Raw genomic sequence first — 25,462 nt, 5'->3', positions numbered from 1 at the left:
TTTTAAAAGGGAGTTGGACAAGTGGCACGTAACAGTCACGCCACACAAATGCCAGGCAATGAGCATCTACAATAAGAGAGACCCTAATTGAATGTAATATCTCCAAGTTTGCAGATGACACTAAGCTGGGTGGCAGTGAGAGCTGTGAGGAGGATGCTAAGAGACTGCAGGATGACTTGGACAGGCTAGGTGAGTGGGCAAATACTTGGCAGATGCGGTATTATGTGAATAAATGTGAGGTTATCCACTTTGGTGGTAAAAACAAGAGGGCTGATTATTATCTGAATGGTGACAGATTGGTAAAGGGGGAGGTGCAACGAGACCTGGGTGTCATGATACATCAGTCATTGAAAGATGGCATACAGGTGCAGCAGGCGGCGAAGGCGGCAAATGGCATGCTGGCCTTCATAGCGAGAGGATTCAAGTATAGGAGCACGGAGGTCTTACAACAGTTGTACAGGGCCTTGGTAAGGCCACACCTTGAATATTGTGTACAGTTTTGGTCTCCTAATCTGAGGAAGGACATTCTTGCTATTGAGGGAGTGCAGCGATTGATTCCCGGGAAGACAGGACTGACATATGAAGAAAGACTGAATCGACTAGGCTTGTATTCAATGGAATTTAGATGAATGAGAGGGGATCTCATAGAAATATATAAAATTCTGACGGGATTGGACAGAAAGAATGTTCCCGATGTTGGGGAAGTCCAGAACCAGGGGTCACAGTCTAAGGATAAGAGATAAGCCATTTAGGACTGAGATGAGGAGAAACTTCTTTACTAGAGAGTTGTGGGCTTGTGGAATTCACTACCACAGAAAGTTGTTGGGGCCAGTTCATTAGATATATTCAAAAGGAAGTTAGATGTGGCCCTCACGGCTAAAGGGATCAAGGAGTATGGAGAGAAAGCAGGAATGGGGTACTGAAGTTGCATGACCAGCCATGATCATATAGAATGGTGCAGGCTCGAACGGCCGAATGGCCTACTCCTGCACCTATTTTCTATGTCATTCAATGGTATTGCCATCAGCGAATTCCCCCACCATTAACATCTTGTGGTTGCCATTCCATTAATGCGAACCTCAACTGGACCAGCCACATAAATGTCATGGCTATTAGAATAAACCAGCGGTACGCTATTCTGCGGCGATTGGCTCACCTCCCGACTCGCAAAAGCCTCTCCACCACCTTCAAGGGACAAGTCAGGAATGTGATTGTTGTTGCAGCTGCACTCATCAATCAAGAAGCTTGACAATATCAAGGACAAAGCAGTCTGGTTGATTGACAACTCTTCCACCACCATAACAACCACTCCCTCCACCACAGGCACACTGGGGTAGCATAGGGCATTATCCAGGATGCACTGCAGCAACTTGCCAAGGCTTCTTTTGACATTACCTTCCAAACCCCTGACCTCCACCACTTCTGACAAAGGAAGCAGGTGCAGGTCAACATCATCACCTCCAGGTTTCCCTTCATGACTCGGACATAATTTGCCATTCCTTCATTGGGCTCAAGTTTCGGCCTGAGTTGCTCCTATTTTTTTTTGAAGCAATTGGTTTAGAATGGAGCATCTTAGAAATTACAATTCTCGGCATTTAGTTTGCTCCAGTTCTAGTAGTTAGAATAGTTTCATTTCACAACAGTTTTTTTTTTCCCAAAAGGGGTTGTGTCCAACCAGTTATGCCTGTTTTGTAAGTTTAGGCAGCGAAAACTTACTCCAAACTAACAGAATGGAATAAGTGTATATTTTTGTACACTCAGAAAAACCTTGCCTACACTTTAGAAATTAGGCGTATTGAACGAGAGATGGGGGGTGGGGGGGAGGAAAGTTTACAAGCATTAAACACTTCATTTTTACAAATAAAGAGCCATCATCAATAATAAATGATAAATAAAGCAATAAATCAATCAACCAATCAAAAAAAATTTTTTTAAATCAGTAAATAAAAAAATTAAGTTTCTACTCACCTACTGCAGCACCGGGAGCCCTCCAACAGCGTGATGCCGGTCAGGTGGGCCCCGCCACCGCCGACAACAACGCCAATTCGGGCGGGGCCCGCACCCAGCGATGATCACCACCCAGGACTTTGGGCAGGCCCAACCGCCGAGGTAAGGGCTGTTAGGCCACTCGGCCCGGGAGAGGGGCAACGTCCCTTCGGCCAGGGACAGGATCGTCACCTGGAGACAGGACGCGCTGGGAGGGCCAGGAGCTATTGCGCGCGCATGCGTGCAGCTGCCGGCACTGCTTTTGGTGCAGGGCTGTAGCTCCGCCCCCAGCAGCTCCTGCTGCGCCGCGCCGAGCTGGAAACGGGCCTACAGATATCGGAGAATCACGAAGGAAATATTCGGCGCAATTTTTGTTCTACAAATTAGGCGGGCCTTTCCAGCGTGCGCCATTCTAGCGGTGGTCCGAAACTTGAGCCCATTGTCACTGAGCCAAAATTCTGCAACATCCGACCCAACTGCATTGTGTGAACACCATCACCACATGGACTGTAGCGGTTCAAAAAGTAGGATCACCGCCACCGTTTCAAGGGCAACTCGGGATGGGCAATAAATGCTGGCCTCGACAGTGACGCCAATATCTGAGAATTAATCTTTTTAAAGTACGTTTTTGGCTGTGACTATTTGGGATGGCCTGAGGTCATGAAAGACGCGAGATGAATGCAAGTCTTTCTTTTTATGATTGGCCTAAGATGCAGCCATAGAAAGAACTGAAGACACAATGTTATTTGACAGCCGTATCTCCATTAAAAAAGAGCACTGCAAAACTTTATTTGGAAGTTAAGAATTCCATGTGCATGTGTTCTAAGGCATAAAATTATCCACTTCCATTAATGTGGATGGTTAAGGTACAATTAGCTCTCTATACTTTATTGCTTAGAATATGCACAACTGGGGCTCTGTATGAAATAAAAGAAATAATTTCTAAAGAAACCAGAAATAAGGAGACTCTTAGAGAGAATCTGAGGTATTCCAAGTGGAAACCGCCTCATGCTTGACAGGGTAAGACTCATCATCATAGACAGTCCCTTGGAATCGAGAAAGACTTGCTTCCACTCTAAAAATGAGTCCTTTGGTGGCTGAATAGTCCAATACGAGAACCACAGCCCCAGTCACAGGTGGAACAGATAGTCATTGAGGGAAAGGGTGGGTGGGCGGGCCTGGTTTGCCGCTGCCTGCGCTTGATTTCTGCATGCTTTTGGCGACGAGACTCGAGGAGCTCAGCGTCCTCCCGGATACACTTCCTCCACTTAGGGCAGTCTTTGGCCAGGGACTCCCAGGTGTCAGTGGGGACGTTGCACTTTAGCAAGGAGGCTTTGAGGGTGTCCTTGTAACGTTTCCTCTGCTCACCTTTGGCTCGTTTGCCGTGAAGGAATTCCGAGTGGAGCGCTTGCTTTGGTAGTCTCGTGCCTGGCATGCGAACAGTATGGCCTGCCCAGCGGAGCTGATCAAGTGTGGTCAGCGTTTCAACGCTGGGGATGTTAGCCTGGTCGAGGACGCTAACGTTGGTGCATCTGTCCTCCCAGGAGATTTGCAGGATCTTGCGGAGACATCGTTGGTGATATTTCTCCAACGACTTGAGGTGTCTACTGTACATGGCCCATGTCTCTGAGCCTTAATAGGAGGGCGGGTATTACTACAGCACTGTAGACCATGAGCTGAGGGCAGATTTGAGGGCCTGGTCTTCAAACACTCTTTTCCTCAGGCGGCCGAAAGCTGCACTGGAGGCAGTGTTGAATCTTGTCGTTGATGTTTGCTCTTGTTGATAGGAGGCTCCCGATGTATGGGAAATGGTCCATGTTGTCCAGGGCCGCGCAATGGATCTTGGTGACTGGGGGGGGCAGTGCTGTGTGGTGGGGACAGGTTGGTGAAGGACCTTTGTCTTACGGATGATTAGCGCAAGGCCCATGCTTTCATACGCCTCAGTAAATATGTTGATTATGACTTGGAGTTCAGCCTCTGTATGTGCGCAGGCGTTGTCCACGTACCGTAATTCGACGACAGAGGTTGGGGTGGTCTTGGACCTGGCCTGGAGACGATGAAGGTTGAACAGGTTCCCACTGGTTCTGTAGTTTAGTTCCACTCCAGCGGGGAACTTGTTGCCTGTGAGGTGGAGCATAGCAACGAGGAAGATTGAGAAGAGGGTTGGGGCGATGACGCAGCCCTGTTTGACCCCGGTCCGGACGTGGATTGGGTCTGTGTTGGTAAGGATCACGGCCTGCATGTCGTTGTGGAGCAGGCGGAGGATAGTGACAAACCTTTGGGGACATCTGAAACGGAGGAAGACGCTCCATAGACCCTCACGGTTGACAGTGTCAGAGCTTTGTAAGGTCGAAGGCCATGCATAAGGGCTGGTGCCGTTCTCTGCATTTTTCCTACAACTGTCGCGTTGTAAAAATCATGTCCGTTGTGCCCTGTAGGGGATGAAATCCGCACTGTGACTCTGGGAGGAGCTCCTCAGCCACAGGGAGAAGATGGTTGAGGAGGACTCTCGCGACGACTTGCCCAGTGGCTGATAACAGGGAAATTCCTCGGTGGTTGCCGCAGTTGGATTTGTCCCCTTTTTTTTTTTTAAAAATGATGGTCACGATCACTGCATCTCTGAGATCTCCCGGCATGCTCTCCTCCCTCGGAGGTCACATATTCGCACCAACAGTGCCTCTCCATCATAATTCAGTGCCTCAGCGGGGATTCCATCCGCTCCCGTAGCCTGGTTGTTCTTAAGCTGTCTTATGGCTTTTTCTACCTTATGCAGTGCTGGGGTTTTACGGAGGTGGTGGCGGGTAGTATACTGCGGGATGTAGTTGAGAACACTCGAGTCAAAGGCTGAGTCTCGATTGAGGAGTTCTTCGAAGTGCTCCTTCCAGTGGGCCCTGACTGCCTCGATGTCCTTGATGAATGTTTCCCCGTTCTTGGCCAGCAGTGGGGTGGGGCCTTGGAGGTTTGGACCGTAGGTGGCCTTGACTGTGATGAAGAATCCTCGCACATCATGGCTGTCGGCCAGTTGCTGTATCTCCTGTGCTTTCTCCATCCACCATCTGTTCTTTAGGTCCCGGATTTTTTGTTGGACCTTGGCCTTAAGCCGTCTGTAATGCTGCCTTGCTGCTTCCAAGTTGGGTTGTTGTTTACGGCTCAGAAATGCCCTGCGCTTGCGATCTATTAGCTCTTGGATCTCCTGGTCATTTTCATCAAACCAGTCCTGGTGTTTCCTGGTTGAGTGACCGAGCGTCTCTTCGCAGGCACTGGTTATGGAGGCCTGGAGGGCAGACCAAGCACTGTGGGCATTCTGCGTCTCAGGGTCATCAAGGCGCGCCAGGTTAGCTGTGAGGCGCTGACTGTATATGTTTTGTATGTAAACTTGTATATAGCTTGTACAGCCACCAGTGGGCTCATCCCCTGGAGTCCCAAGGGATCTCACAATCCCTTGGGAGCACAGGTACTTAAGGAGGCCTCACAGACTGGAGAGGCACTCTGGAGACCTGCAATAAAAGACTAAGATCACATTTTGAGCTCCAGTCAGACTCTTTATTCATATATAACAGAATAGAGCTCTCTTAGCTGAGTCTTTAAGTGCCCCGGCATTGACATTTTTGCGGCATTGCTTTTTGCTGCCCTCGCCGCTTTGGGGCTATAGAAACATAGAAAATAGGTGCAGGAGTAGGCCATTCGGCCCTTCGAGCCTGAACCGCCATTCAATGAGTTCATGGCTGAACATGCAACTTCAGTACCCCATTCCTGCTTTCGCGCCATACCCCTTGATCCCCTAGTAGTAAGGACTACATCTAACTCCTTTTTGAATATATTTAGTGAATTGGCCTCAACAACTTTCTGTGCTAGAGAATTCCACAGATTCACCACTCTCTGGGTGAAGAAGTTTCTCCTCATCTCTGTCCTAAATGGCTTACCCGTTATCCTTAAGACTGTGACCCCTGGTTCTGGACTTCCCCAACATTGGGAACATTCTTCCTGCATCTAACCTGTCTGAACCCATCAGAATTTTAAACGTTTCCATGAGATCCCCTCTCATTCTTCTGAACTTCAGTGAATACAAGCCCAGTTGATCCAGTCTTTCTTGATAGGTCAGTCCCATCATCCCGCGAATCAGTCTGGTGAACCTTCGCTGCACTCCCTCAATAGCAAGAATGTCCTTCCCCAAGTTAGGAGACCAAAACTGTACACAATACTCCAGGTGTGGTCTCACTAAGGCCCTGTACAACTGTAGTAACACCGCCCTGCCCCTGTACTCAAATCCCCTCGCTATGAAGGCCAACATGCCATTTGCTTTCTTAACCGCCTGCTGTACCTGCATGCCAACCTTCAATGACTGATGTACCATGACACCCAGGTCTCGTTACACCTCCCCTTTTCCTAATCTATCACCATTCAGATAATAGTCTGTCTCTCTGTTTTTACCACCAAAGTGGATAACCTCACATTTATCCACATTATACTTCATCTGCCATGCATTTTGCCCACTCACCTAACCTATCCAAGTCACTCTGCAGCCTCATAGCATCTTCCTCGCAGCTCACACTGCCACTCAACTTAGTGTCATCCGAAAATTTGGAGATACTACATTTAATCCCCTCGTCTAAATCACTAATGTACAATGTAAACAGCCGGGGCCCCAGCACAGAACCTTGCGGTACCCCACCAGTCACTGGCTGCCATTCTGAAAAGTACCCATTTACTCCTACTCTTTGCTTCCTGTCTGACAACCAGTTCTCAACACACTACCCCCAATCCCATATGCTTTAACTTTGCACATTAATCTCTTGTGTGGGACCTTGTCGAAAGCCTTCTGAAAGTCCAAATACACCACATCAACTGGTTCTCCCTTGTCCACTCTACTGGAAACATCCTCAAAGAATTCCAGAAGATTTGTCAAGCATGATTTCCCTTTCACAAATGCCTTGTTGACTTGGACCTATCAGGTCACCCCTTTCCAAATGCGCTGCTATGACATCCTTAATAATTGATTCCATCATTTTACCCACTACCGATGTCAGGCTGACCGGTCTATAATTCCCTGTTTTCTCTCTCCCTCCTTTCTTAAAAAGTGGGGTTACATTGGATCACTTCCTATGGAGTGGAGGGTAGCCAAAGTCTATGGAATGTTGGAAAATGACTGTCAATGCATCCGCTATTTCCAAGGCCACCTCCTTAAGTACTCTGGGATGCAGTCCATCAGGCCCTGGGGATTTATCAGCCTTCAATCCCATCAATTTCCCCAACACAATTTCCCGACTAATAAGGATTTCCCTCAGTTCCTCCTCCTTACGAGACCCTCTGACCCCTTTTATATCCAGAAGGTTGTTGGTGTCCTCCTTAGTGAATACCGAACCAAAGTACTTGTTCAATTGGTCTGCCATTTCTTTGTTCCCCGTTATGACTTCCCCTGATTCTGACTGCAAAGGACCTAAGTTTATCTTTACTAACCTTTTTCTCTTTACATATCTATAGAAACTTTTGCAATCCGTCTTAATGTTCCCTGCAAGCTTCCTCTCGTACTCTATTTTCCCTGTTCTAATCAAACCCTTTGTCCTTCTCTGCTGAGTTCTAAATTTCTCCCAGTCTCCGGGTTCGCTGCTATTTCTGGCCAATTTGTATGCCACTTCCTTGGCTTTAATCCAATCCCTGATTTCCCTTGATAGCCACGGTTGAGCCACCTTCCCTTTTTTATTTTTACGCCAGACAGGGATGTACAATTCTTCTAGTTCATCCATGCGGTCTCTAAATGTCTGCCATTGCCCATCCACTGTCAACCCCTTAAGTATCATTCGCCAATCTATCCTAGCCAATTCACGACTCATACCTTCAAAGTTACCCTTCTTTAAGTTCTGGACCATGGTCTCTGAATTAACTGTTTCATTCTCCATCCTAATGCAGAATGCCACCATATTATGGTCACTCTTCCACAAGGGGCCTCGCACAAGATTGCTAATTAATCCTCTCTCATTACACAACACCCAGTCTAAGATGGCCTCCCCCCTAGTTGGTTCCTCGACATATTGGTCTAGAAAACCATCCTTTATGCACTCCAGGAAATCCTCCTCCACCGTATTGCTCCCAGTTTGGTTAGCCCAATCTATATGCATATTAAAGTCACCCATGATAACTGCTGCACTTTTATTGCATGCACCCGTAATTTCCTGTTTGATGCCCTCCCCAACATCACTACTACTGTTTGGAGGTCTGTACACAACTCCCACTAACGTTTTTTGCCCTTTGATGTTCTGCAGCTCTACCCATATAGATTCCACATCATCCAAGCTAATGTCCTTCCTAACTATTGCATTAATCTCCTCCGTCTCTCTTTCCTCCTTCAAGACGCTCCTTAAAACCTACCTCTTTGACCAAGCTTTTGGTCACCTGCACTAATTTCTACTTGTATGGCTTGGTGTCAAATTGTTTTAGCTCAATACTCCTGTGAAGTGCCTTGGGACATTTCACTATGTTAAAAGGCGCTATATAAATGCAAGTTGTTATTAGAAATACACCAAGAAAATACTATGGATGGGTGGGCTAGATGGACCAAAGGTTTTCTCCTGCCTGAAACTGTTACCTTGCAACATTTACATAATTAATACACCACACTTTCCCATATTGGTGGGTGGCAAGTATTCTAGATAATCCTCAAACATTTCCAACCTCCACCTCGGCGAAGTTCCTCACAGCTTAATTCTTAACAAGTTAAATTTAGCTCACATGCAATTTAAATCCCCCGAGTGCTGCTGCTTGGGGACTATACCTAGATTATTTAATAAAATGGTGCCTCCCTCAAATCACTTCAAACTGAGACAATGTAAGTTCATTTAGGCAGACTTGTGAACTTCTACACCAACTATAATACAGATTATTTATTTGAGAACAGAAAGAGAGGGTAGTTTCTTCGGCCTTAGTCTACAAATGCTTGGAGGGGGTCAGAGGTCACGCTTTTGGTTTCTGCCCAGCCAGATAACAAACAGTTTTGCTCACTGCAGAAAATCTGGTAAGGGACACACACACAAAGAATGAGAACTCTCCTTGTAGAAATGGCAATCAAGTTCAGAGGAATTACTGATCAGCAAGTTATATTTAGCCTGTGAAGAGGGACCGTGCGACATGCTGTTATTTTCTATGTTACGTTACAAAATAAGCTGTAATTAATTTACTGTATTCATTGCTATTTGTTCATGGACTGTACAATAAATTTGCCTGTTTGTTTATATTGGGCCTCACCCCGCCAGACTGTTAACCAGTGCACCTTTTGGAAGATTGAAGGAGCAGACATGGTGGCATGTTCAAGATTATAGTATCCAGTTCAGATAACAAGGGGTTACCATTGTTATGACATCAAGTAATGCTATTGTAGGACTAAGTATCCGCCAACAAGGTAAACCCATCGTAAGAGACGCGGATCTGCTTAAAACAACGTGCATTTATATAATGTTTTTAACATAGAACATTTTCCAATGTGCTTCTCAGGATGCCCAGAAAACAATGGATGTTGAGCCAAAGAAGATTAGGAGGGATGATTAAAAGCTTGGTCAAAAAGTGGGTTTTAAGGCTGTTTTAAAACTGGAGAGGGATTTGGGTGAAACTGATGATGCTAAATCAGAGAGAATATCTAGTGCAGACTTCAAATTTGTAACAGTCAACCAACCATTCAAGCTTTTGTCCATAATGGACCACAAATTCTTTCCGAGGTACAAGTGAGGTCCAGTGTGGTCATTAAGGGTATATATCCGCGTGGATTAAGAACTGGTTAAAGGACAATTAGAGTAGCAATAAATGGGTCACCCCCAGGTTGGCAGGTTGCAACTAGTGGGATGTCGCAAGGATGTGCGCTGGGCCCTCCGCTATCTACAATCTACATCAATAACCCAGACGAGGGGACAGAGCGAAATATATCAAAGTTTGCAAATATAAAGCTAGGTGGGAAAGTAAGCTGCGAGGAGGTTTACAGGGCCTGCAAAAGGGATATAGACAGTGTTATGTCATTACTCAAATGGCACAAAACCCATACGAGGCACATTCTATGGACAAGGTCACTCTGACCTGAACCTTTATTCACAGGGTCAAGAGATGACGACACTGCGTGGGACCTCTCTTTATATACCTGGATGACCAGGTAAGGAGTGTCTCCCACAAGTTCATACCCCTCCCTGTGGTCAAGGTGTGCATTGCTTAAGTATATACAGTATTGCAGTGGTGTTACATACATGACATCACCTCTCTTTCTCCACCCCCCAAAAAAGTCTTATTGGGATCATAGGTTAAGTCTTTCAGGTGGTCTATGCTCCCTCGTGGAGCGCCACGGTTGGGGCTCTGGTTGTTGAGCCTTGGCGTGAGTGTCTGTCACCTGTGGTGATTCCGGCCTGTACAGGCCGACCGCCGGGACTGTGCATCCTGCTGAATGTTCTTGTTGCTCGTTCACTGGCGGCGGTGCGAATACCATCTCATGATCTTCCTCAGGTTCCTCAGTGTCTATGCTGAACCTTTTTTTTTTTACTTGGTCCAGATGCTTATGGCATATCTGCCCATTGTTGAGTTTAACCACGATAACCCTGTTCCCCTCTTTGTCTATTACAGTACCCTCAAGCCATTTGGGCCCCACGGTGTGATTGAGGACAAATACGGGATCATTTATTTCTATACATCTCTCCCTTGAGTTTCAGTCATGGTACTCGTTTTGGGACTGGCGCTTGCCCTCAACTGTGTCGGTCAGGACTGGTGAATGAGGGGCAACCGAGTTTTGAGTGTTCGTTTCATAAATAGCTCAGCGGACGGGACCCCTGGGAGCGAGTGCGGTCGGGACCTATAGGCCAGCAGGAGGCACGATAGGCGGCATTGAAGGGAGGGTCCTGGAATCCTGAGCATGCTTTGTTTAATGATATGGACCGCACGTTCTGCCTGGCCATTGGAGGCCGGCTTGAACGGTGCTGTCCTGACATGGTTGATGCCATTGCCTGACATGAACTCTCGGAATTCGTAGCTCGTGATACATGGGCCATTATCGCTAACAAGGATGTCCGGCAAGCCATGGGTTGCAAAGACCGCACGTAGACTCTCCACAGTGGTGGATGTCTTGCACGAATTCAAAATGATGCACTCGATCCATTTCAAGTACGCATCTACCACAATGAGAAACATTTTTCCCATGAACAAGCACATGTAATCTACATGAATACATGACCGTGGCCTGGTGGGCCAGGGCCACGGGCTGAGCGGGGCCTCCCTGGGGGCATTACCTAGCTGGGCACACATCGTGCACCTGCGAACAGTGTTCCAGGTCTGAATCAATTCCTGGCCACCAAACATGTGACCAGGCAATGGCCTTCATCAGAACGATGCCAGGATGCTCACTGAGGAGTTCCCTGATGAATGCCTCACTGTCCCTCTGGGGCATGACTACCCGGCTGCCCCATAGTAGGCAGTCAGCTTGGATGGAGAGCTCATCCATCCGCCTGTGAAACGGTCTGACCTCCTCAGGGCATGCTCCCTGTGCGGGCGCCCAATCCCCAGTCAGGACACATTTCTTAATCAGAGATAGGAGGGGATCTCTGTTTGTCCAGATTTTGATCTGGCGGGCTGTGATGGGGGAGCCTGCACTGTCAAAGGCATCGACAGCTATGACCATCTTAGCGCTTTGTTCCGCTGCCCCCTCGGTGGTGGCCAGTGGAAGCCTGCTGAGCGCGTCAGCGCAATTTTCGGTGCCCGGCCGGTGCCGGATGGAGTAGTCATAAGCAGCCAGCATGAGAGCCCATCGCTGTATGCGAGCTGGCGTGTTGGCATTGACAACATCCCTGTTGTCAGACAGCAAGGCTAAAGGCTCGTGGTCCGTTTCTAATTCGAAGCTCCTGCCAAAAAGGAACTGATGCATTTTTTTTTTACACCATAGACACACACGAGTGCCTCCTTCTCAACCATCCCATACCCCCGTTCTGCTTGAGCACGCGACCTGGAAGCATAAGCCACAGGTTGTAGTTGGCCCTCAGCATTACTCTGCTGCAACACGCACCCGACCCCCATCGGACGATGCATCACGTCAGAACCAATTTCTTACAGGGGTCGTACAGGGTCAATAACTTATTTGAACAAAGTAGGTTCCGCACCCGATTGAAAGCCCGTTCTTGACAGTCCCCCCAAAACCAATCACAACCCTTACACAGGAGCACGTGAAGCGGCTCCAACAACGTGCTTAAGTTCGGCAGAAAGTTCCCGAAATAGTTCAACAGTCCCAAAAATGAACGCAACTCCGATGTGTTGCAGCGCCTGGGTGCTCGTCGAATCGCCTGTGTTTTGGATTCGGTGGGCCGAATCCCATCTGCAGCAACCCTCCTACCCAGGAACTCTACCTCAGGAGCCAAAAACACACATTTAGACTTCTTGAGTCGCAGGCCTACCCGGGCCAGTCGGCGTAGCACCTCCTCCAGGTTGTGTAGATGTTCCTCGGTGTCACGACCCGTGATGAGGATGTCGTCCTGAAATAAGATTGTTCCAGGAATGGATTTAAGCAGGCTTTCCATGTTTCTTTGAAAAATTGCGGCCGCTGATCGAATGCCAAACGGGAACCTGTTGTAAACGAACAGTCCCTTGTGCGTAGTGATGGTGGTCAGTAGTTTAGATTCATCAGCCAGTTCTTGGGTCATGTAGGTTGAAGTGAGATCCAACTTGGTAAACAGCTTGCCGCCTGCCAGCTTGGCGAAAAGATCCTCCAGTCTCAGGAGCGGATATTGGTCTTTAGGGGACATGTTGATATCAATGGTGGATCGGATTCGGCGGTGGTCCGTTCAGCAGTCATCAGCTCCTGTCATGGCGTGGGTGATGCGCACATCCTTGCGATCCCTGACTTGGACGATGATGTAGTCGAGCAGGTGCCAGTGTTTGGAACGAGGGTATTGCCACGATGCCTTGTACTTGTCCCTCTGGCGGAACAGGGTGTTGGTGATGACAAGGTCATGTTCTAGACATTTTGTCAGGCGTAGGGTACCGCTGGAGTTGGTATTCCCTACTCCCTCTCTGTCGATCAAGCCTCCCCAGAGGGCTATGTCCTTGCCGACCCTGGTGTTGAAGTCACCAAGGAGGATCAGTTTGTCATCCACAGGGATGCGGGACAGAGATTTTGCGAGGTTGGAGTAAAAACCCTCTTTGGTCTCATCTGTCGCATCGAATATTAGGGCGTATGCACTGATGACTGTGGCGCATTGATTCCGGGATAGGGTGAGTCGGAGAATCATGAGACGTTTGTTAACCCCGCAAGGGGAGTCTTTGAGGACAGGAGGGGCCACATTGCAGCAAGGTCTGGGGGGGGCGAAGTGTGTTGGAGGGGCGGGCCTGGGGGCTGTGTCTCGGTGCGGGGAGTGTTCAGAGTGGGATGGACGGGTTGACTGCGTAGATGGCGGTTGGTGGATGTGGTGTGGTTGGCGTCGCGGGGGCGTGGCTCCGGGGTGGCCGGGGCTGGGGGCTCGACATCCGGGGGTGTTCGGCATTTGGGAAGGATTCTGACGGGACGGGGCGGATTTGGGTGCGGGGGGAGTGTTCCCGGTGTTGAGTGGGTCCGGAGCCGGAGGGGGGGCACACTCTTGGGATGGGGCGTGGGCTGTTTTGGGCTGGGATTGGGAGAGACTTCTTCACTCGGGGAGTTGTTCGCCTGTGGGGTTCCCCGCCGCGGAGAGTTGTTGATGCCAGTTCATTGGATGTGTTCAGGAGGGAATTGGATGTGGTCCTTGCGACTGAGGGGGGGGGGGGGGGCGGGTGTGGAGGGGAGGTGCTGGGCTGGGTGATCAGCCATGATCTTGTTGAATGGTGGTGCAGGCTCGAAGGGCCGAATGGCCTACTCCTGCACCTATTTTCTATGTTTCTATGTTTTTGACCAGCTCGTTTTTGATGGTGAAACCGGCTCCGTGGAAGCGGCGTTCTTCCTCTGGTTTCCCTTTCCAGAAGAAGGTGTAAGACTAAACAAACAATAACTACTTAACACTCCTGCTAACAATCAAGGTAACCAAAGCATTGAAAAAAGGATTTCAAGAATAATGTCTCAAATTCAGGTCATACACAGATATCTATAATGGAAAGGGGTTTGATAATATTCCTTAAAAAAAAAGGACATTTTGCTTCTGTGACCACAATTTCACATCTTAAGGCCTGATCTATCTCTGCAATCTGAAAGAGATTTGTTGGGAAACCACTGGCCAATTAAGCTACGCTTCACAACACTCTCGATCACCATTCAGAGACCAAAAGGATGATCCAGAACTTGATGGCCTCCTATGTGAACTGCATCTCCATCGGTAGCTTTAACTGCCAGTCATCCAAGCAGGTGTCGACATATCTAGGTATAGATAAACTGCAGTGACAGACAAAACATGTTGTAAATCTTAAGGTTGATTAAATGCCGACGGGAGGACGCAGTACTAGCAGCTGTAATCATGGAAAATGAACTTCAAGAACCTTCTCTGATGTTGTCAAGTGATTAAGTTAGTCATCATCATAGAGGTCTATTGCAGCGAGCCAGTCTCCTGAACAACTTGCCTGACTAACTTGGAGCACTGTAAAAACATCCTGAACTTTTGCTGACTGAAATACATTTTCAAGGAAAAAAAATAAACTGGCAAATATTTGAGACATGAAATAGTGCAGGTAAAATTGTTTTTACTCCCAATCAATAGGACCTGTTCATGGCTGTCATAGCCAGCAGGCTGATTATCTTATCTGTAAGTCACTTGTTTAAGATGTCTCAAGTAGTCAAACTGAACAACGTCATTAAGTTTTGAGAGACAGGGGAAACATAGAAACATAGAAAGGGGCAAAGGGGATGAGAAACCAGTTCAAAGCCTGTTGATCGTTTTCCTGACCCATATGTCTGTTATGCTTTCCTATTTTGATACAAAATGGGAGAGTTCACAGGTGGCAGCTGGAACAAGTCGTCGCTGGGGAGTAGCTGGAATGGAGCTGTTGACATATTGGTTCCCTACCTAGATTGAAACCCTTGGCATCAGGACCTACAATGGATTTGAGTAAAGGGAAAGAACAGATCTGGAAAAAGAAGAAACACAAAGCCCCTGCTGCTCACACTCCAAAAACAACAAACTTAGATAGGGGCATTGTGTCCCCAAGCTATTTGGCAATGAAGGATTTTGCTCTGTAATAGTTCCTACTAAAAGAGCGCTCTTGGCACCAACTATTGCAGAGCTCAACATATTGCTGTTGAAAGGTCAACGGAGCAATGTTCTCACGTTTACCCACTGGTGACCTGGTATTGTGCCTAATGGTATTTGGAATGGAAGGAACATGAAACCAACACATTAAAATTAATTGCAAGTGCTTTAAAATGAACAAAATGGTCACCACCAGTGTCTGTATTAAAAAGTCACAACTTTGAGTTGTATAGTACAACAAATTTTGAGTCCATTATAGATTCCGAAACTAATTTTCTGGTTTAAGATTACGGTACCAGTGTTCAAATTTGCTCTTAAGCATCAACTGGAAAGCTAAAAGGGGTCAACTACCTAAAAATACCACATCAGTGATACTGATACACAAGTAAGGCAAAGTTGTAATTATACTACAACTACATAAGGAAAGAAGAAAATCCACAGATAAAATTTAACAGTACAATATGAATTATAGGGGGGGTTCTAATGGTTTGACAGCAATAAAATTCTACATGATATTCATCACAACTTATCCATTAATTCAATTTCTGTTGGACCATACCTTTGTTCCCAGCACTTTGACTGCACAATACTGAGCTGCTATAGGATGTAGAAGATTGAGTTTCAAACTGTAATCGTCTTCTGCAGAAAGCTTCACTGAAGCATTCACCTATAAAATAAATGACAAATCATTCACTCATTTGGTTACTCAAGTTGATCCTGTTTTCTACCCCTTTGGAAACAATCTGCAGAAAATATGCAACATGTATGTAACTATGCTAATTCTTAGACATATTCATTCTTAGACATACACATTCCTAATTACCAACTGTTGGTTTTAGTCCTCACTAGTTTTTATTTCACAAGTCTAAAAGCAACCTCTCTTCTCCACCACTACCTCCTCCAAGTAGTCTTGTTCAAACTTCACTAGAACAAGTCCCAATTTAAGAAACTTAAGCAAAAGCAAAATACTGCGGATGCTGGAATCTGAAATAAAAACAGAAAATGCTGGAAATCTCAGGCAACATCTGTGGAGAGAAACTCTAACGTTTCAGGTCATCAGAATCGTTAAGAAACTTAAGACTCTAATTTATATTTTATGCAAAGGGACAGTGTTGCTCAGTTCAAAATTATGGAGAAAATCTTAAAGATTAGGGAGATACTAACTGGGAGCAGTTAGGATCAAACCACCCCTTCCTAGATCTTGGGCCCAGGCTCTTTTAACTCTCATTTACATCCTGCCGATCAGCTAACAGCCCAAAATGAGTGTAAAGAGGCAACTGGATGGCTGTCGGCAGGCCAAGATGGGTCAGCCCCTGAGAGTGTCCATCAGAGTAGAGGGGGTTTCAGCATGGTCTTGTAGGTATGGGGTCGGGGGGGGGGGGGGGTGGGGGGGGGGGGGGGGGGGGGAGTCCAGGGCAGCAGAGGTCCAGCCTTTCTTTGTGGGGCCTGGAGGTGCCCCTTAGGGCCCTGAATGGCGTTTAAAGACTTACTTTTTGTGGTCTTCACTTCTCCTCCACCACTGAGTCTTTGTAGCACACTGGTTAAAAAAATAAAATCAACCGACTCGTTAGCTATCCGCCTATCATTTAGGAGGTGCGGCAAATGAGGGTACGGGGCCCAGAAGAGCCATGGGAAGCATGGGCCAGCCCACACTGCGATGTGTGCGCACTAGATCCGTGCAGCAGAGCAGGTCTCCGGTCGTCCTGGTTTACCCTTGCCACTGGTGCAACGGTCACCACACGTTAAAAAAAATCTACGCACAGGCATTTTCTACCCCTGGAGTTCAGGACTGGAATATCGGATTCTCCATTGAAACATCTATGAACTCATCCCTTTTGGTGTGGAAGCAAGTCATCCTCGTTCGAGGGACCGCCTATGATGATGATTAGAAAATACTGCACTGAGTCATCGCAATATGCAGATTAAAGGGACACAATGAACCACGTTTCATGATATTTAAAAATAAATTATTGCAAGATTTCAGGAAGTTGCAAATGAGCAAATCTGTCAATTTTCAAGTGGGGAAATTAATAAAAATGAAACAAATCTTACATTAGAAAATTCGTAAGTACTTTATCACAGCCACCAGGCCTCCAGTCTTTCTGATCATTGAAGTAACTGGTACTCTAGATTCAGTGCACAGTAGTAGCAAACATCAAGGATACTGCTTTATAATGGAGGCCAAATTTGCTTTTACTACAAGGGATTCTGTGGGGTTTTTTTTAAACAAACTTTTGGGGAAAATCACATGATGTTAATTTGTCAGTTTTTCTCTGACAAGTGAAAACCACTGGCCTTTGGGTAGGTATTATCTTCTTCACCTACCAACTTCAGCAGAGATGAGCTCAAATATAGCATTGAGAGCATGACCAGACCAAAATAATGAAAACTGAAATCTATAGTCAAAACTTGCCAAAGAATTTCTAACGCGGAGGTTGATAATTTAAAATTCACACAGTCTGACAGCGCCACAACAGATGAAGCAGATGGTGTGAGCAATATTTAAAAATTAAATGTCTGGAACTAGCTCGAGCAGTGGATTACGTGTTCTTTTATCTCTGGGGACTGAAATTTAAATTCAGTCTAGATTAATTGGAAAGATGAACACTCCCCTTGCTGCAGCTTGTAAGGGTACAGGTTAATGTAATTTTAGACAATTTAAAATTGAATAAATCTTGGTCCACAACATGGAACTGGCTATAATGGCACTAAATCAATACTGTTTCCCTTTGAGATAGCAATGATGCCTGCTGTGAAAAGGGGAAATGCAAACTGTCAGGTCTAGTATAATCAGATGTAAAATTTCCTCTACAGCACCCCAATAGAAAAATAGCTTCCAAAGAAAATGTACCATCTCCTAGACATACACCAATGTTCACTGAGAATTGGAGGTTAGGCCATTCTAATATACTTCTACTTATTACTGACATAACAGGAGAAAGCTGGCTATCTTATATTTGTAGCCCCTAGTTTTTGATTTTCTCAAATGGAAACACCTTTACGTCTACCCTATCGAACATCTTCATAATTTTAAAGACCTCTACCAGGTCACCTCTCTGTCTTCCCTTTTCTAGAGAATGACACTGAATTTACATAATTTGTTCAGTTTAAGTGCATGACAGACAAGTATTTTAAACCCAACTGTCATTTATGAAAACCCAAACAGCCACAGGAATCAGTGAAAGGGTATTTAAGTGGTTGGACCTGTTCAGTGAGTTTCATTATCAGAGGGTAGTCAAATTGATTGAAATTTTATAGGAAAAGATAACCCAAAAAGATTAAAAGGTAAGAAAAGGAGTGTGTTTATAAATGGTATCTGTAAAAGAATATATCGTATTAGATTGTGATTCTATCCTAACTCACACCAAGTCCCATTCTCCCATCACCCCTTGTACCTGCTGCCCTAAATTAGCTCCCAGGTCCAGCAATGCATCAAATTTAATTCTTGTGTTCAAATCCCTCCATGTCCTTGCCCCTTCCCATCTCTGCAACCTCCCCCAGCCCTACAACCCTCCAAGAACTCTGTATTCTTCCAATTCTGGCCTCTTGTGCATGCCTGGTTTTCTTTGTCCCACCATTAGCAGCCATGCCTTCAACTGTCTAGGTCCCAACCTCTGGAATTTCCTTCCTAAATCTCTCCACCTCTCTCTCCTCAAAATTTACCTCTTTGACCAAACTGTTGGTCACCTGTCCTAATATGTTATGTGGCTCGGTGTCAATTTTGGCTGATAACGTGCCTGTGAAGTGGCACGGATTTTACTACGTTAAAGGTGCTATGTAATTGAAGGTTGTTGCTGCTTTTGAGAGCTGAGCTAATCTAAGGTAATAGGATTTAAAAAGACCCAAAAGCATTAATGGCATTAAATGGGTATTTGATCAGGAAAGAAATTTAGGGGTTATAGTGAATATATCTATGGGTCCATCAGCATAATACATAGCTCAAGTTTAAAAAAAGGTAAATAAGATAAACATTGCAAAAGAGCAATAGGACTCAAAAAAATAAGTTGTACTTTTGCTGTTTAACATGTTGATCAGACTCTATTGACTAACGTATGCTGTTCTGGACATCAAAGCCCTTGAAAGGATAAAGGTGAGCAATGATTTAGGGTCTCAGAAATTTGAGGAAAAGGTAAGGGAGCTGAACTTGTTTTCTTTGAATACTTGGTTACATGCTGAGATTCAAAAATTCAAGATTGTTAAAGTGATAACTGATCCAGACAAATTGTTTATAACGATAGAGTTTACATAACAGGCAACACATCAAAAACTGGGAAGTTATATTTGAGGAAGTCAGATGGCACTTTATCACCCAAAGGGTAATACAATAGTGGCATAAATTGCTAGCAAGGAACACAGTAGACAATATAAATTAGTTCAAGACAATTAGATGTGTTCCTGAAAAGAGAGAAGTGGAAAATATGTGGAGAAGGCATTTAAGGCAGAAGGCTTTGACCCATGAATTAGGTACAAGTTTGGTAGGCCTAATAGACTTTTTTGTTCTCCAAAATTCTTATGATCTAAATTGTATTAAGTTAGGTTATTTTAACACTTGTTTGATTTGCCAAATCCAAAGCTGGAATTAAAAAAGGTACAACTGCACATTCAAATGAACATTAAAAAAGGTTAAAAGTTAAATAATTTTAATATAAAGTAACTTTGTAGCTACGATCAGCTCAGAATCAGTTTGAAATTCAATTAACACGAGAGTCAAAAGGCTGCATTTTCCGAGGTCCTTTCATAAATCAGGACACATGCTCCAATAGCTGCTATTGTCAATAGGTTAAAAAAGCAGCAACAGGGAGCTAAACAAACTTGGGAGTAAATTCTCAATAACATTTGACTCTTTACAATATTTTTTCTAAGAAAGTCCATTCTTCCAATGAATTATGCTTGATTCCACCAGATTATCAATTAACCCAACTCCTACTGGTGCATGCCCGAGAAATAGTAATGTTATCTTAAGTGCCCTGTGGATCTCTCTAAATCGGCAGAAACCATTGCATTTTCAGTCTATAAAGCTGAAACTAAAAATTATTGTATGAAGCAAAATCACACACAAATACTGTTGAGTCATATCAGATAGTAATACAAGACTGCATTTAACTTCACATTACTTGCTCCAAATCAACAAAAGATTTTGATGTTGTAACAGTTCTCCTCAGCAACTGTTGAACATGAGTCCATGCTGCAAAACTTTACATGAAAAATTAATTTCAGAGCTCCTACAAGCCCCCACTCATACAGAACATGCAGCAACAGCCTGCCTATGCATCTCCCTGGGCTTTGTTGCCCAAGCTAGCATAAAAGAATGTACTGTTTTCAATTAATCAAAACTTATAATTACTTTTTACTGTGGATAACAGAGACAAAGGGTCTCCTCCATATGTGTAAACGACTTCAACATAAACTAAGTCTCACCAACTAAGATTTAATTAGATTCAATACAGGATAGTTTATGTATTTGCCTCTTGTGCTTCAGAAATCCATTACTTTTTAGTAATGTGGTTGTCAGTAACAAATTAAATTTATGATAACAACTTGCATTTATATAGCTTCTTTATAGGAAAATGTTGCAAGACACCTCACAGAAGAATATTAAGATAAAAAGTGACACCGAGCCAAAGAAGATTATAAGAGGGGTGATGAAATTCTTAGTCAAAGAAGTAGGTTTTAAGGAGGTTCTTAAAGAGGGACAGATGGAGAGGCAGAGGGGTATAGGGGAGAGAATTCCAGAAATAGGGTAGGGCGAGGCAATGAAGGGGATTCAACAGGAGGATGAGATTTTCAAATTGGAGGCGTTGGGGAACCGAAAACAAATATGAGTCGGTGATCACGGGTAATGGGTGATCAGGACTTAGCGCAGGATAGAATAACTAGCAGCAGAGTTGGGATGAGCTGAAGTTTATGGAGGGTGGAGGATGAGAGGCTAGAATAGTCCGACGTGGAGCTGAGAAAGACATAGATGAGGGTTTCAGCAGCAGAAAGGCTGACGCAGATGCAAAGATAAGTATTGTTACGGACGTGGAAGTAGGCAGTATTTGTGATGGAGAAGATATGGGGTTGGAAGCACAGTTCAGAATCAAATAGAATGCCGAGGTTGCAAACCGTCATCTTCATCCTTAGACAGTAGCCAGGGAGGGGGATGGAATTGGTGGTGTGGGCATGGAGTTTGTGGCGGGGCCAAAGATAATTGAGGAAATTGCCGTTTATGCAGGACTGGATGTCGAACTAGCAGGCAGACAATACAAAAGCAGTGGAGGGAGTCAAGGCAGGTGGTGGAGAGGTAGAGCTCGGTTTTGTCAGTGTACATGTGGAACCAGATGCAAGGGTGGGACAAAATATCAATCTTTGGGGTCTCTAGAGGCAACATGCCGGGGAAGAAATAGAAGCCATTGCTGGTGATGGTCTGGCTATGATTGAATAGTTCAGAATAGAACCAAGAGAGGGTAGTCCCACTCAGCTGGACAATGCAGAAGAGGCATTGGCGATGTGGTGGCCATGTCAAATGCTGCAGAGAGGTTGAGAAGGACGAGGAGGGATAGTGCCCCATGGTTAGAGTCACAGAGGATGTCATTAGTGACAATGATTAAGGCCGTTTCAGTGCTCAGTAAGTAACTTGTTAACAGTGTTGTCGCCAAATTAAGTGTATCTGAAGGTTAAGTCATGGCAGGAGAGCTCGGTCGGGTGTCATGCTCCTCCTGTACCATGTGGGAACTCAGAGACGACTCCAGTGTCCCTGACGACTACGTGTGCGGGAAGTGTATCCGCCTCCAGCTCCTGACAGACCGCGTTGCGGAATCAGAGCCGATGGTGGATTCAGTCTGGAGCATCCACGATGCGGAGAATGACGTGAGTAGCACGTGTAGCGAGTTGGTCTTACCGCAGGTGAAGGGTCCACAGCCAGATCGGGAATGGAAGACCAGCAGGAAGAGCAGTGCAAGGAAGGCAAGTGCAGGGGTCCCCTGCGGTCATCCCCCTGCAAAACAGATACACCGCTTTGAGTACTGTTGAGGGGGATGACTCATCAGGGGAGGACAGCAGCAGCCAAGTTCATGGCACCATGGCTGACTCTGCTGCACAGGAGGGCAGGAAAAAGAGTGGGAGAGCGATAGTGATAGGGGATTCAATTGTAAGGGGAATAGATAGGCGTTTCTGCAGCCGCAACCGAGATTCCAGGATGATATGTTGCCTCCCTGGTGCAAGGGTCAAGGATGTCTCGTAGCGGGTGCAGGACATTCTGAAAAGGGAGGGTGAACAGCCAGTTGTCGTGGTGCACATTGGTAACAACGACATAGGTAAAAAAAAGGGGTGAGGTCCTACGAGATGAATTTAAGGAGCTAGGAGCTAAATTAAAAAGTAAGACCTCAAAAGTAGTAATCTCGGGATTGCTACCAGTGCCACGTGCTAGTCAGAGTAGGAATTGCAGGATAGCTCAGATGAATACGTGGCTTAAGCAGTGGTGCAGCAGGGAGTGATTCAAATTCCTGGGGCATTGGAACCGGTTCTGGGGAGGTGGGACCAATACAAACCGGACGGTCTGCACCGAGGCAGGACCGGAACCAATGTCCTCGGGGGAGTGTTTGCTAGTGCTGTTAGGGAGAAGTTAAACTAATATGGCAGAGGGATGGGAACCAATGCAGGGAGACAGGAACCAATGCAGGGAGACAGAGGGAAACAAAATGGAGACAGAAGCAAACGACAGAAAGGAGGTGAGTAAAAGAGGAGGGCAGAGAAACCCAAGGCAAAAAACAAAAAGGGCCACTGTACAGCAAAATTCTAAAGGGTCAAAGTGTAATAAAAAGGCAAGCCTGAAAGCTCGGTGCCTCAATGCGAGGAGTATTCGGAACCCAGGAGAGGGCTCTGAGCTAGTGAGAGTGGGTGAGAGCTCAGATGAACAGGACCCCAAGAAAGAATGCAAAAGGCAGGAGGCAACAGAGCAGAGTAGCACTGGGGTAAGTGTAAACCACAAGGTGATAGGAAGGGACAATATGTATGAATATAAAGGGGCTGCAGGAGGGGTCAAAACTAAAAATCATGGTTTAAAAACTAGTATTAAAACACTCTACCTAAACGCACGCAGCATTCGAAATAAAGTAAATGAGTTGACGACACAAATCATTACAAATGGGTATGATTTGGTGGCCATTACAAAAACGTGGTTGCAGGGCGGCCAAGACTGGGAATTAAACATACAGGGGTATCTGACAATTCGGAAAGATAGACAAGAAGGGAAAGGAGATGGGGTAGCTCTGTTAATAAAGGATGATAATCAGGGCAGTTGTGAGAGACGATATTTGCTCTAATAAATGAAATGTTGAATCATTGTGGGTGGAGATTAGAGACAGTAAGGGGAAAAAGTCACTGGTGGGCGTAGTTTATAGGCCTCCAAATAATAACTTCATGGTGGGGCGGACAATAATCAAGGGAATAATGGAGGCATGTGAAAAAGGAACGGCAGTAATCATGGGGGATTTTAACCTACATAATCGATTGGTCAAATCAAATTGCACGGGGTAGCCTTGAGGAAAAATTCATAGAAAGCATATGGGATTGTTTCTTAGAACAGTATGTTACAGAACCTACAAGGGAGCAAGCTATCTTAGATCTGGTCCTGTGTAATGAGACAGGAATAATAATCGATCTCCTAGTAAAAGATCCTCTCGGAATGAGTGATCACAGTATGGTTGAATTTGTAATACAGATTGAGGGTGAGGAAGTAAGTGTCTCAAACGAGCGTACTATGTTTAAACAAAAAGGGGACTACAGTGGGATGAGGGCAGAGTTGGCTAAAGTAGACTGGGAACACAGACTAAACGGTGGCACAATTAAGGAACAGTGGAGGATTTTTAAGGAGCTCTTTCATAGTGCTCAACAAAAATATATTCCAGTGAAAAAGAAGGGCGGTAGGAGAAAGGATAACCAGCTGTGGATAACCAAAGAAATAAAGGAGAGTATCAAATTAAAAACCAATGCGTATAAGGTGGCCAAGGTTAGTGGAAAACTAGAAGATTGGGAAAATTTTAAACGGCAGCAAAGAATGACTAAGAAAGCAATAAAGAAAGGAAAGATAGATTACGAAAGTAAACTTGCACAAAACATAAAAACAGATAGTAAAAGCTTTTACCGATATATAAAACAGAAAAGAGTGACTAAAGTAAATGTTGGTCCCTTAGAAGATGAGAAGGGGGATTTAATAATGGGAAATGTGGAAATGGCTGAGACCTTAAACAATTATTTTGCTTCGGTCTTCACAGTGGAAGACACAAAAACCATGCCAAAAATTGCTGGTCACAGGAATGTGGGAAGGGAGGATCTTAAGATAATCACTATCACTAGGGGGGGGGTAGTGCTGGACAGGCTAATGGGACTCAAGGTAGATAAGTCCCCTGGGTCCTGATGAAATGCATCCCAGGGTATTAAAAGAGATGGCGGAAGTTATAGCAGATGCATTCGTTTTAATCTACCAAAATTCTCTGGACTCTGGGGAGGTACCATCGGATTGGAAAGCAGCTAATGTAACGCCCGTTTAAAAAAAGGGGGCAGACAAAAGGCAGGTAACTATAGGCCGGTTAGTTTCACATCTGTAGTGGGGAAAATGCTTGAAGCTATTATTAAGGAAGAAATAGCGGGACATCTAGATAGGAATAGTGCAATTAAGCAGACGCAACATGGATTCATGAAGGGGAAATCATGTTTAACTAATTTACTGGAATTCTTTGAGGAAATAATGAGCATGGTGGATAGAGGTGTATCGATGAATGTGGTGTATTTAGATTTCCAAAAGGCATTCGATAAGGTACCACACAAAAGGTTACTGCAGAAGATAAAGGTACGCGGAGTCAGAGGAAATATATTAGCATGGATCGAGAATTGGCTGGCTAACAGAAAGCAGAGAGTCGGGATACATGGGTCCTTTTCGGGTTGCAAATCGGTGGTTAGTGGTGTGCCACAGGGATCGGTGCTGGGACCACAACTGTTTACAATCGACATAGATGACCTGGAAGAGGGGACAGAGTGTAGTGTAACAAAATTTGCAGATGACATAAAGATTAGTGGGAAAGCGGGTTGTGTCGAGGACACAGAGAGGCTGCAAAGAGATTTAGATAGGTTAAGCGAATGGGCTAAGGTTTGGCAGATGGAATACAATGTCGGAAAGTGTGAGGTCACCCACCTTGGGGAAAAAAAAAACAGTAAAAGGGAGTATTATTTGAATGGGGAGAAATTACAACATGCTGCGGTGCAGAAGGACCTGGGGGTCCTTGTGCATGAATCCCAAAAAAGTTAGTTTGCAGGTGCAGCAGGTAATCAGGAAGGCG

The 25,462-nt window shown here is 45.4% G+C and overlaps 1 protein-coding gene across 1 annotated transcript in view; it reads right to left on the bottom strand.

Annotated features, from left to right (window-relative positions):
* sugt1 (SGT1 homolog, MIS12 kinetochore complex assembly cochaperone) overlaps window positions 1–25,462 on the bottom strand; it is a 222,717-nt gene that overhangs the window by 56,360 nt on the left and 140,895 nt on the right. Inside the window, exon 10 of the mRNA XM_070891874.1 lies at window positions 15,706–15,813. Within this exon, the coding sequence (XP_070747975.1) occupies window positions 15,706–15,813 (108 nt within the window). The remainder of the gene's footprint in view (window positions 1–15,705; window positions 15,814–25,462) is intronic.

Source organism: Pristiophorus japonicus, chromosome 10 (assembly GCF_044704955.1).
Source record: "Pristiophorus japonicus isolate sPriJap1 chromosome 10, sPriJap1.hap1, whole genome shotgun sequence".
In the NCBI taxonomy this organism is placed as follows: Eukaryota; Metazoa; Chordata; class Chondrichthyes; family Pristiophoridae; genus Pristiophorus; species Pristiophorus japonicus.
Note: the sequence above shows the minus strand (reverse complement) of the source record. Positions and strands in the feature narration are given on the sequence as shown.